Below are 13,786 nucleotides of genomic sequence, written 5' to 3' on the forward strand. Positions count from 1 at the left end.
TAAGATAGGATGGTAGGATAGGATGGTAAACTCAATTATCCACCATTTGAAATACAGGCATGGGTAAATGCCATTTTGTATTTCCTTTATTTGACCTAAACTGAACTAAATTGAACTGATGCACTATGAAAGATAAAGGTTGAGTGCAAGTTCAACCCACAGACAACACTGACAGATCCAGTGAGCACAAATTTACCTTTCTGGAATATTGTATATGACATGGTTTAGCAGTCTAAAGTGCTGCCATTATGATCAGAAGATTACTGGTTTCGAATCCCGGTCATGCAGCTTGCCATCAGCTGCCGGAGCCTTGAGACAGAGCACAGTTGGCCTTACTCTCTCTCTCTGGGTGGGTACAGTAGATGGTGCTCTTTCCCCTCATCACTCCTAGGGTGATGTGGATCAGCACAAGGCTGCATCTGTGAGCTGATGTATTGGTACTGAGTTGCTGCGCTTTTCTTCCGAGCTTTAGCGCTGTGCTGTGATGCTACTCAGCAATGATGCATCACTGCAATGCTGACTTCATATGTGATAGTCGTCCCCCTCTTTGTGTTGAGGCATCACTAGTGATAGGGGATGTTCAGCTGATTAGCACCTAAATAGGTGTGACAATTGGCCTAACTAAATTGGGAGAAAAATGGAGAAAGGACCATAGAAGTAAAGCATGGCCCCTTTAAGTGCTTTAAAGCTCGCTGACTGAAAGATGCATCCAGCTCGGCAGCTTCCCCCATGTTCTGGATCCCCTGGAGCCGCTCCAGCTAACAGTCAACACCAACACAAGCTCTAAACATGGAAAGGCCCTGACAGGAGCAGCTCGTCTCGGGCTGAGCTGCTGGGTTGCAGTGCTGGGGACGGAGCCAAGGGAAGCACCTCCACTCCGACACACTCGAGCCAGGCCAGCAGCAGCTGAGCAGCCACGCTTGTGGAAATCCCATTTTCTCTTATCTGCTGCAGTACGGGGAGAGCAAACCTGCACAAACCTGCAAACCTGCCGCAGAGCTGACCTGCACGGAGCCTGGAGGCTATATGTATGTTTGTACGCTTGCAGAGTTGTTTTTCTTTCTTGTAAAATGTAAAATTTACTGATGATCAGTGATGGTTTGGAGAGACATGTCATCTGCTGGTGTTGATCCACTGTGTTTTATTATCAAGTCTAAAGTCAGTGCAGTTTTGTTTTCTCACAAAATCTTACAGCACTTTACTTACTGCGCTTCCATCTGCTAACAACTTCTATGAAGATGTGGATTTCATTTTCCAGCAGGACTTGGCACACTGCCCACACGGCCAAAAGTACCAATGGGTCTTGGGGTTTTATTGGCTGTAAGCCATAATCACCATCAACAACAACAAAAAAAAATGCTTAAAATAGATCAGTCTGTGTGTAATATGTCTATGTAATATATGAGCAAAATTAACAATTTTGTGCTATATAAAGTGTGAATAAAGTTGAATAAACATTGCTAAAGTGTTTTTCCACTAATCTTGTATATTTTTTGTCATTTTTATGTCTTTTTTAAGTTTAAGTTGGACAGTTTATAAGTAGTTAAAGCTTGAAAACAAAGTTTGAGCAGAATTCTTTCGTTTTTTTAAGCAATCTTAAAGCTCGAAACAATGTGTTAGCTTGTGTCTTGCTCTCCCCTAGATCAAGAGTAATTACCTAATTGTAATTGTACCTATAGTTGTTACAAAACACTTGACATGTAATTCATTTTAATAAAATTATATAAAATGTTTCAGAGCTTTTTTGGACAGTGCACTGTATCATCATTACATTTTGTATTTTTTCCGTCTTTTTTTTCATTAAAGCTTTTACATTGTCTGACATCCAACATTGTGTGATTGTTTAAAATTGGTAATAATCTGAAGCCTTGGACACTTATGTTTCCCGTTTGAAGGGCGAGCTATTTGTGAGATTGAGAGGGTGACTGGCTAAATGTGAAAGTGATGTTGGCATTTAACAAGATAGCAGTGATCCACTGAGAGCAGTCAATTGCAGAGCAGAGCAGGGTAACTGAAGGCTGGAAATGGAAGACGGAATACAGAAGAGGCTGGAGCGTAGTGAAACGCTTGGGTTTTGCGGCGCACGTGGGAACAAACAAACGTGAGCTCTCTTTGTAGAGTGACGACACAGTCATCTTCTCTTTCTTTTGTCTGCTTTGAGCACTGCAGTGGTTCCAAACGTTTTTATAAAAGCTCCGGTCTTTTAAAGCAGGCAGCTTCTACTCTACATCTCAGATCAGATCTGAGTGTACCTGAGTTTGAGTTGCATTCATGTAGACCTGGATAAGAAATAAAAGTTTCAACAGCTCTTTTTGTGCTGAAATATTTTGGTGGCAAACTTTCATTTCAGTACATTCTGTTCAGACTGCAATAAGTACAATATTTGCTCAGAAATTCTATCTAATGAATAGAATCAGCTATTTTAAGATGTCCCCAAAACTGAGAAAGTCATTAACCTGCATGCACACAGGTTGTACAACCTACACTGGATATACAGGGGTTGGACAATAAAACTGAAACACCTGGTTTTAGACCACAAAAATGTATTGTGGTGACGGACAGTTCTGGTGGAAACAGGAGAGTTGAGGTGCACATTGAATTCTGCGTGATTTGATCAGCTGTGGTTTTATGTTTTTTTGGATACAATCCAGGTTAGCACCCGAACATCCCTTTCAGACAGCTTCCTCTTACAGCGTCCACAGTTAATCCTGTTGGATGTGGTTGGACCTTCTTGGTGGTATGCTGACGTTACCCTGGATACCGTGGCCTTTGATGCATCACAAAGACTTGCTGTCTTGGTCACAGATGCTCCAGCAAGACGTGCACCAACAATTTGTCCTCTTTTGAACTCTGGTATGTTTGAACACCAATAATGTTGTGTGCATTGCAATATTTTGAGCAAACTGTGCTCTTACCCTGCTAATTGAAGATTGACCACCAGGCTGCTCCAACTTAGCTATGAAACCTCCCACACTAAAATGACAGGTGTTTCCGTTTTATTGTCCAACCCCTGTATATTAAGAAAAGTCACTGCCGATAGGACAGAACACTCTGGATCTGCACATGGGCCTAAGTTACTATAAATCAAACCAAGCATCGGTTAGCAGGGTATAAAAGCCACATAACTGGGCAGTAGAGTGATGGAGATTTAGTTGGAGAGATTCTGATTTCGATCCAAAGAGCTGATATCCCTAATGCTCTTGTGGATGAATGCAATCAAATCCTTTTTTAAGGTTTAAAGTGTCTTTAAAGTGTCTTAAGTCTTATTTAATCACAATTATTTTATAAATGGAATAAACAGTATTAGCAGGTATAAAGCCGACTGAGATAATGATGCCATCTTCATATAAGATGTAGAAAATAAGAAGGAGGTGTCCAAACTTTTGACTGGTAATCCATATTTAGATTATTCTCAGCACGATTGCGATATTCCCTCTCTAGTGGTGCAGCTGGCAAAAAGGCATGCCTCCCATTGCCAGAACAAGAGCCTGAATCTTGACACTTCCAAATCCAACCATGGCTGAAGCTCCAAGAGAGCTATTGGCTGTGTTCTCTGGATGGAAAGTATGGCTTCGTTGTACAGTGGTCCAGGCCAAATCCCAGACATCTACAAGCTCATGTTTACATAATCAGGCAGACAATCAGGCTCTTGTTTTTTTTGGGAGCAAAGACATTGGAGAACCAATACTGGTTCCCTATAGAACAAAGAACTTTCCCATTGATGCATCTTTATAGAACCATCAATGTAAGTGAGATGTCCTATTCTGAAAACAGTGTAAGTTATAAGTTAAATGACTATTGAGACCTGTAAGCATCAATAAAATTACATGTAACATGACTTTTTTTTCATGTTGTCCATGACGTTTGCCAAAGTTTCTTATCTGTTTGCACGGTCAGTTCTAGCCAGACACTGCCAGTCACCATCATTACCACCCACTCCACTGTCCACTGTGGGTGGTAATGCTTTCTAAAATGTATGCCTAGTCGTATTCTCCATCCATCTGGCAACCACTAGTAGATCTCAACTACTAGACTTCAACTTAACCTCACTCAAAAGATAACACCTCACAACTTTTAACACATTTTATAGAATATAAGGTGCACCGGATTATAAGGCGCACTATCAATGAACGTCTATTTTCTGGTCTATTTTTATAGACAAAGGGGGAGCACTAAGTAAACAAAACTGTAATTCTTTAAAAAAAACATGCATTTAATCTACATAGATTTCTCTGCTAAAAATTGTTTATTTGGGTGAGTAAAGCACTTCTGTTTTATTGACAGTAAGCTTAGATTTCCAGTACATTTCAACAGCATGGTTAGCAGCAGCGCTAGCTAGCCATAGTTAGCAGTGCTTAGCGTTAGTGCTAAATGCTGCCCGACAGCGCTATACTGAGGAACACTGAGGGTTCGGGTAAGCCAGGGCGCTATCAGTTAGCAGTTCATCCCAGTTAGCTTGTTTTAACACGGAAAACACACAGGCTACAGTCTGATAATACTCATCTCTGAACTGCAAAAGAGCTAGCATTGAGGTTAGCAGCTAATGCTAATGCTGCTGCACCTAGCCTTAATGCTGGAGAAACTATACTGAAAAGTCACCCTGTATAACGCTTTACTTCAGCAAAGTACCTTTTTTACTGCTCCTTAATACCTGACTGATAAAATTCATACATAAGGTGCACTGGAATATAAGTATACAGATGTGGTCATGTCATAATTTAATTTATAATTTACATACTGCTGTGCCATGACTTTTTACATGTTCGTGTATGGTCTGAAAATTATTAAAACATCCAAGAAAACTGCTAATAAAGAGTTTCCTTTTTTATACTGCATAGAAACTTTGCTGTCTCTCTTGTCCACAACGCAGGGGAATATATCTCATTTATCTCACATATATCATTCAGAACTTCCTGCATGCAGTACCATTCAAATATTTCTCAGAGCCAAGAACCATTTAGGCCTGTTATATTTAAGAGAGCATGACCCTCGCTCAACACTGTTTGAAAAGATGTGTTCTTGGAGGGAGCTTCTCGTTCTCAGATTGGTTGGCACCGTACCATAAAGGAAATTCAGACAGTGAGTGGGAACAGGCAATGACTAATGCTGAGGAGATAGCTGGGCAAGAATCCAAGGAAGAATTACAGTAGTTGTTACACTTCAGTGGGTCGGCATATATATTTTAGATTCTCCAGCTCAGTGGAAGCGTTCACTGAAGCTTTAGTCCCAGCTGGGCCTTCCCCGAACCTTTAAAAAGTTTTTAAGGGGTCATGATCTTTACAAAAAAAATGCTTGCATGCAGCAAGAAGCCATTATTGCTAACATGAATAAAGCAACCATTCTCACTTTCGTCTCTTAGACTGACAAAGTAAAAAAATTAATTACCGTATTTTTTCACACTATTATACGCCTTATTATAAGGCGCATTATGCAACACTAGTAAGGAACAGGGGTGTCGCCGTATTTCTACACAGATTTCTCTCATGAAGACTTGCTGTTTATTTGGTCTGTTTAAGTGGTTCTGTTTAATGACAGGAAGCTTAGATTTCCAGATTTCCACTTAAGCTGGGTGCAGCAGCATTAGCATTAGCAATTAGCGGCTAATCACTAATGCTAGCCAAGGTTAGCACTAGTAAATGCGGCCCAACAACATTACACTGAGGAACCCTACGTGTGGGTTATATTAGCTAGCGGTTCGTCCCACGTAGCTTGTTTTATCACAGAAAAGGTGTTAACCATGTAAAAGAGCTAGCACTTAGCACAGTTAGCAGCTAATGCTAATACTGCTTCAGCCTTAGTGCTGGAGAAACTTTACTGAAACTCTGTACTTCAGTGGAGTGGCTTTACTGCTCCTTAAATGATTTTAAGTGCCATCCGTTATGTTTAGAATAAAGACATATTTTCGTTAATACCCTCTTAATAGTTCTACTAACCAATAAGACATTAATGGTTAAGTCCACAATTATGACATTTCGCCAATTTCCAGACATTTCAGTCTTACTGATTTTAAAACACATTTTTAAATTATCCCTCTAATTTTTGGGCACCAAAATATTTGGGACACAGAAATGAAGGGAACACAAAGGTATTTATGTTTAGTTTTATCTCTTGTGTACAGTGTCTGCTTTAAGCCTGTGATTCATAGTCATCACCAGGTGCTGCGTATCTTCACTGGCGATGCCAACCTTTTTGCCAGCCTTCGATTTGAGCCATCTTCAGCTCTCACCCACCTCTTAAAGACAGACATTTAAGGATTTTTCTTAATGTTCTTGAAGTGAACATCTTTATGCCGTAAGCAGTGGGAACTTCCTTTGCTGACCAGTCCTTTCGCTATTTCTATGAGCTCACAAGTGCATTCTTTCTTCTCAAGGTTTGATCAATGTTTTAATGTTTTTTTGGGCTTTTTTTGTCCTTTAGTTTCACAGCAGCATTTTCAGACTTTTATTTGAACTGCTCTTGTCTTGTTCTTGCTGTTCATGTTGAACAAAAATGTTTTAAATGCTGTGAGGAAAAAATGTAACTATTATCCTCATATAAAACAATTTATTTTGCCGAACATTTTTTGTAAGATTCATATATTTTACTGCGCTCAAACCAAAAGTACGTATGACAACATGATGATTTTCAGATACTTCCTCTAGTTTGCAGTATCCTGCATGATCATAAGATGCACTTCTCTGTTCCAGACATATTTCTTAAGTTTGTTTCACTTTTAAAGGTTTTCACTCTTTTAAAAGGACAGGAAACACTAGATTTTTTGGAAAATAACCTCAACCTTTTGGTTAGGTTTTGCAAGCAGAAATAGGGAGATCATGTATCATGTATAGATTGTTCTAGAACGTTTTGTACCACCCAGAAAGAGGTATAAATATGGTTGTAAGAGAGGTGAGAGTCTATCCTTTGTATTTGTCTTTTAAACTGTATGTACTATTGCTTTATGCTTTATTTGAAAGAATCCTAATTCTTTATGTATGTCTTTGTCTTTTCCAATAAATGCATTTTCTTATTACAATAACTAGTTGGCTCGACTGGTGTATTTTTCATTGCAACTCTTCAACGCCTAAAAATTGTATTTCTGCATTAATAAAACAATGGAACACACCATTCTTTATGATGGAGTCATCATAAACACTTATTAAAAAATACAAATGTCCCAAACATTATGGTATCTTGAAATTAGAGGAGCTGTGTAATACTTTTTTTTTTTTTTTTTTTTTTTTTTTTTATATTTCGTCTGATTAATTCCCTTAATATTACTGTAGAAGATCATTTTTACAGTACGGCATATTAAAGAAAATATGTCTTTATCCCAACATTACTGATGGTGCTACAACTTTATAGCCTTGAATACTATTACAGAAAGAGGGACTACCTTATGACACTTACCAGTCAGTCATGATCTGGATATATGTGGTAAAATGTAAAAAAACAAAATGTATAAGTATTATAAATGAGAAAAACGTATCATTTTCTGAGAAGATAAAAAACACTGATAGCCTTCCTGGAGAGTAGTATCGTGTTTACTGTATTCTCAAAGGATGTTTCGCAGCATCACCTTTAAGAAAGAAGTTTTGAAATAAGTGTGAAATAAATCTGAATTAACACGGATCTGAACTTGATCTCACAATCTGAACAAGCTGGCCTCCCTCCCACTGCTCTGATCTGTTTACTTAAGTCTGGCCATTTCAGCTGGCAGCGATACCTGCAGCTCTAAAATAGAAAGAGAGAGAGAGAGAGAGAGAGAAAGATGGAGAGAGAGAATCTCACTGATTAGTAAAGCACCACAGGCGTTACATAAATCCTGCTCATAAGATTTAGCAGAAGAATGAGTGTCAGAATCCATTTGGAATGGCTGTCAGAATCCAGAATACTCCAGAGGTGAACCAAAGCGTCTGTAGAGAGGAGTGAAGAACAGGTGGGAGGGTGGGTTGGTGGCGGAGGGGTTGGTGTGTATCACTATCTACAGTGTGATTATTTGTATAAGATTCTATGATGCACCATATTATATCATATTGCAGCAAACTAGGGATGCAGCAAATATTTGCATTGTGAAAACGACAAGTACAGTGGTGCTTGAAAGTGTTTGAACCCCTTAGAATTCTCTATATTTCTGCGTACATTTAAAAAAATAATAATTGTATTTCTTATTTTTTCCATTTTCTCTCCAATTTACACAGCCAATAATCCGACCCACTCATTAGGACTCCCCCTATCACTAGTGATGCCCCAACACACCAGGAGGGTGAAGACCAGCACATGCCTCCTCCGATTCATGTGAAGTCAGACTCCACCTCTTTTTGAACTGCTGCTGATGCAGCATTGCCTAGTAGCATCAGAGCACGTTTGGAGGAAAGCGCAGCAATTCAGTTCTGATACATCAGCTCACAGCTGATACATCCACATCACTCTAGGAGTGATGAAAGGAAAGAGCGCCATCTACTGTAACCTCCCAGAGAGAGCAAGTCAGCAAGTAGCAAATGGCAAGCTACATAAACAGGATTCGAACCGTCATCAGATTTTCAGATATGTCCTAAAAGTAGAAGAGAACCCAGTTAAACAAACGAGACAAAAATATTTTACTTGGTAATTTATTTATTGAGGAAATTGATCCAATATTATATTATATAAACTTAGAACTTTTTGGTTTAAATGAGAAACATGGTGGTGGTAGTATCATGCTTTGGGCCTGTTTTGCTGCATCTGCCAGCCAGGATGGCTTGCCATTATTGGTGGAACAATTAATCCTGAATTATATCAGAGAATTATATCTAAATAAAAATGTCAGGACATCTTGGACCAAACAAGGTAGGTGTAAAAGCAGTGAACCTCTGCCTCAGCTACTGAACATCTGGAAGTGATAAGTCAATTAATAATAGGATAATTAATATTTTGCATTGTTGACCAAAATTAAGGGTTTTAAATATCATAATATCATAATCAGCATGGTGGAAGAATCAGAAATGATGCTGGAGGAAAGAACATACAAAAAAACAACACAAACACACCTCTGTTGCTGCAGATTTTGCCGTCTGGAGATGTGCATCTCCGCTTGCTTTCCCATGGGCTGATGTCACACTGGAATTCACATTTATCTCCATGCCAACCGGCCGAGCAGTAACAGTTTCCACAGTAACACTTTCCATGGCCTGCAACCAAAAACGGCGGGAGAGAGAACAGACGACAGTCAGTGGAGCGGTAGAGGTAGAGGTAGTGGTACAGGTAGAGGTAGTGGTACAGGTAGAGGTAGTGGTAGTGGTAGAAGTAGTGGTAGAGGTAGTGGTAGTGGTAGAGGTAGTGGTAGAGGTAGTGGTAGAGGTAGTGGTAGAGGTAGTGGTAGAGGTAGAGGTAGTGGTAGAGGTAGTGGTAGAAGTAGAAGTAGTGGTAGAGGTAGTGGTATTGGTAGAGGTAGAGGTAGTGGTAGAGGTAGAGGTAGTGGTAGAGCTAGCGGTACAGGTAGAGGGAGAGGTAGAGGTAGTGGTAGAGGTAGAGGTGGTGGTAGAGGTAGTGGTAGAGGTAGTGGTAGAAGTAGAAGTAGTGGTAGAGGTAGTGGTATAGGTAGTGGTAGAGGTAGAGGTAGTGGTAGAGCTAGTGGTACAGGTAGAGGGAGAGGTAGAGGTAGTGGTAGAGGTAGAGGTAGTGGTAGAGGTAGAGGTAAAGGTAAAGGTAGAGGTAGTGATAGAGGTAGAGGTAGTGGTAGAGGTAGAGGTAGTGGTAGAGGTAGTGGTAAAGGTAGAGGTAGTGGTAGAGGTAGAGGTAGTGGTAGTGGTAGAGGTAGTGGTAGAAGTAGTGGTAGAGGTAGTGGTATAGGTAGAGGTAGAGGTAGAGGTAGTGGTAGAGGTAGTGGTAGAGCTAGTGGTACAGGTAGAGGGAGAGGTAGAGGTAGTGGTAGAGGTAGAGGTAGAAGTAGTGGTAGAGGTAGTGGTATAGGTAGAGGTAGAGGTAGTGGTAGAGGTAGTGGTAGAGCTAGTGGTACAGGTAGAGGGAGAGGTAGAGGTAGTGGTAGAGGTAGAGGTGGTGGTAGAGGTAGTGGTAGAGGTAGTGGTAGAGGTAGTGGTAGAGGTAGAGGTAATGGTACAGGTAGAGGTAATGGTACAGGTAGAGGTAAAGGTAGAGGTAGTGGTAGAGAAAGAGGTAGTGGTAGAGGTAGAGGTAGAGGTAGAGTCGCCCGGCTCTCCTCCATTATCTCTCACAGACACTAAGCAAATATGGCCGCTGCCTTCTCTGAGAAAACCGGTCATTTAAATGCAGTTATAGGAGACACACTTAAGCTCTATTAATTGAAACCTTCAGAGCAATTTAATGACTTTATTTCCTATAAATCCCTCCTAGCACCAGATACAACCTGCCTTTCTCAAATAAAATGAAAGCCTGGTTAATTAAAGTGGTCTGGCTGGGGACGCAGCTCCTCTGGGGGGTGCTGTAGAAGTTGGCCGCCACCTTGATGTGAGGAAGTTGCAGTATGTTAATCTCTAAACGTAACAATTAACCTTCACGAAAAGAACAGGAACATCCTCTTATAACACTGTTTTTTTACTGCAACATAACACATTATTGTTATTTTGCTATGTTCTATAATGTAAATGTATGTATGACTGTGCGCAGATGTGAATTAACACTCTGTGCTGGGTAAATGCTGTAATGCCCGATGCAGTCCTCCAGGTGGACGGTTGTTGTTTCCGCTTGAGAGTACGCTGTGTGCTATTGGCTGCCGCTTTTCACCGGTGTGTAAATGAGTGCTGGGTATAAATGGTTGTATGAATACATGTAAATTGTAAAGCGTCCTTGGGTTTCTAGAAAGGCGCTGTATAAATTCATATCACAGACTATACAATATTTACAGGATATATTTTATTATAGCTTCTACTATATAACAGGAAACATAGGATACACCATTTTGCAAGAGGATTTGACTTGCTATTCTCACATACTGTGCAGTTTATGTCCTTGTGGACATAAGTAATTTACACATTTTTGTGTGTTCCCTCATCCAGCACTGCACTAATAATTTAACTAATTAACATTACTACAGGACATTACCACATATAGAGTACAATATGCATTACTGAAATTCGTTTATATTCTTTTTACCAGAGCCTATGTTATGCTTAAAAGTATTTATGCTGCCATTATCATTGAAGCTGTTTGATGCTTAGGCTCCCTGTGAAACTTTAACTCACCTCATTAAAAGACTAAAAGACTTTTTAAAATGTAGAATAAAATATTCATATAATAATGAATAAAAAAATGCCAGACACACTATATTACATAATTGTTTGTCTCCCTTCCAAAATACATGGAGGTACCAGTATTTACATTTAATTGCAATTAGTCACATGTAGTACAATTAATTATGTTAGAAGTATGCACATAATTCCGTTTTTGCCTATTTTTATTCCTATTTAAATTCACAAATTTAAATGCCTTAAAATTTTAAGAAGAAGAAAACGTACGATTAATTGTGATTAACTGTAGTAGTTAATTTTGCAGTCTATGATGTGCAACAGCGTACCTCCACACACCTCTCCCGAGTCCTCGTCCAGGCACTGGCTGTCGTCACACTCGCAGTGGCGCCCACTGATGAGGCCTTTGCCGTCGGGGTTGTGGCACATGCAGCTGCCACAGTGACACGTTCCTGTTGGCGTACATACACACACACACACACACACACACATACACAAAAAAAAAAAAAAACACCAGTTACTGAGATGCAAGCTCACACACACTCAGCACACATCCTACAGGATTATATTCTCTTAAGACCCAGCGTCCTCATGAGGACATGAGGACATTACATTTCTGCTACTATGCAGCATAATACTTTTTTTTTAAGGTTGACCCTTAATTGACTCTAATTCAAAGACACCGCCTGTACTATCTAGTGGTTACATTACAACATTATAGTTAAGTGATTGAAAACAAGATGGCAGGAATCCCAGTCAAAAGTTTCTACATCCAGTCCAGACAGAAACATGGGACAGGTAAAAAAATATCACCAAATTTTATGTTTGAAACTAGGTTACTTTCTGTAGAAAGCAAAAATTTAGTTTTTGGAGTAATTGTTTTTTTCAAACTGCATTATTTAATTGAATTTGATGAAAATGTATTTTATACATTTTTTTTTGAAAGAATAAGTTTTAGACAAACTCATATCTCTCCTCTTTCTAGCTTTAAAATGTTATCAGAGAGAGTGGCACTTCCTTGCTCTTGTTAAGTTTTAAGAGTAAATTTCTGACCTTTCAGTAAAAAAAAAATATTTTTAATTTCCTAGTGTTTTTTTAATTGTTTCATTTAAAAGTGAAAATGATGTGATGCAGTACTTAGTTTCAGTTCTTTCCAATTTTTTTGGATGATGCTAAGGCTCCCTGCTAATCTTTAACTCACTGCATTAAAAGTCTCCAATAAAAAAAAGCATCAGCCGGCGCTCAGAGGGAGCAAAATTGGCCTTGCTCCCTCCGGGTGGGTAGATGACGCTCTCTCCCCACATCACATAAGGGTGATGTCCGCAGCACAGGGCGTCTGTGAGCTGATGTATCAGAACCGAGCCCCTGTGCTTTCCTCCGAGTGCGCTGTGATACTACTCGGCAATACTGCATCAGCAGCAGCTCGAAAAGAAGCGGAGTCTGACTTCACATGTATCAGAGGAAGCATGTGTTAGTCTTCTCCCTCCTGGTGTTGGGGCATCACTAGTGATAGGGGGAGTCCTAATGAGTGGGTTGGGTAATTGGCCGTGTAAATTGGGGAGAAAATGGGAAAAATGAGAAATAAAATTATTTTAAAAAATAATAATACAATAATTAAAATCATCTACACAGATCATAGTAAATAAAAAAGGAATGTGTTTATTATAAAATATTTATATAATAAAATAAAAAATAAAAAATCCAGGCACACTATATTACATAATTATTTGTCTCCCTTCCAAAATACATGGAGGTACCAGTATTTAAATGATGTGATGCAGTACTTAGTTTTAGTTTTAGTTCTTCGCAAATTTGTTCCAAATTCTTTTTTATATATACTCTGTAAGATTATTTAAACTCACCTCACAGGCATGAAATCATACAAGCAGACAGGCTGACATAAATAAAGCGCAGACAGGGACTCCAGCACAGAGCACATGTGTTAACCAGCTGTGGCCTCGCCCGCTGCTGCACATCACAGTCACATCCCTACAGCCTCGTGGCTTTAGAGGGGGTGAGGGTTAAGAGTGGTGGACAAGGTCAGTCTGATTACACTCAGGAGATCAGTGGGCTTGTCAGTTTCTTGCAGCATTAATGCGAAAACATCTAAAAAAAACCTTGCACACTCATTGCTGGTGAGTTTTAAACTTAAAAAAGTAAAGATTCTGGATTCCAAGTGGTTCTGGTGCTTCCAATATTATCAGGAGATTGCTGGTTCCAATCCCGGTCATGCAGCTTGCCATCAGCTGCCGGAGCCCTGAGAGGGCACAATTGGCCTCGCTCTCTCTGGGTGGGTACAGTAGATGGCGCTCTTTCCCCTCATGAAGCCCTTCTTTATAACCTCTTAGCATCCTATAAATATGATCTCTAGCTTGTTTATGTAGACACGACGAGTCTTGTGCACCATCCACCACCCATTTTTAACGCCTTTAACACTCTTATCTCTATTTCTTGGCTCCACTTATCAAAGAGGGGGGACTTCCTGCCCTTTTTCTCTGTGTAATGTCTTCCTGAAAGCTGTGACCTTTCAGTAATACAAGAGACTTTTGTCTTTTTCTCATAGACGTTCTTTTTTTATTGAAAAGTATGATTGTATATTGTATATT

At 39.6% G+C, this 13,786-nt stretch overlaps 1 protein-coding gene across 1 annotated transcript in view; it reads right to left on the reverse strand.

Annotated features, from left to right (window-relative positions):
- Positions 1-13,786, reverse strand: part of itgbl1 (integrin, beta-like 1) — a 90,518-nt gene that overhangs the window by 48,827 nt on the left and 27,905 nt on the right. The window contains exons 4-5 of the mRNA XM_022680630.2: positions 11,510-11,632; positions 9,006-9,146 (exon numbers count right to left, since the gene is read on the reverse strand). Coding sequence (XP_022536351.2) covers positions 9,006-9,146; positions 11,510-11,632 — 264 coding nt within the window. The remainder of the gene's footprint in view (positions 1-9,005; positions 9,147-11,509; positions 11,633-13,786) is intronic.

Source organism: Astyanax mexicanus, chromosome 11 (genome assembly GCF_023375975.1).
Source record: "Astyanax mexicanus isolate ESR-SI-001 chromosome 11, AstMex3_surface, whole genome shotgun sequence".
Classification (NCBI taxonomy): Eukaryota; Metazoa; Chordata; class Actinopteri; order Characiformes; family Acestrorhamphidae; genus Astyanax; species Astyanax mexicanus.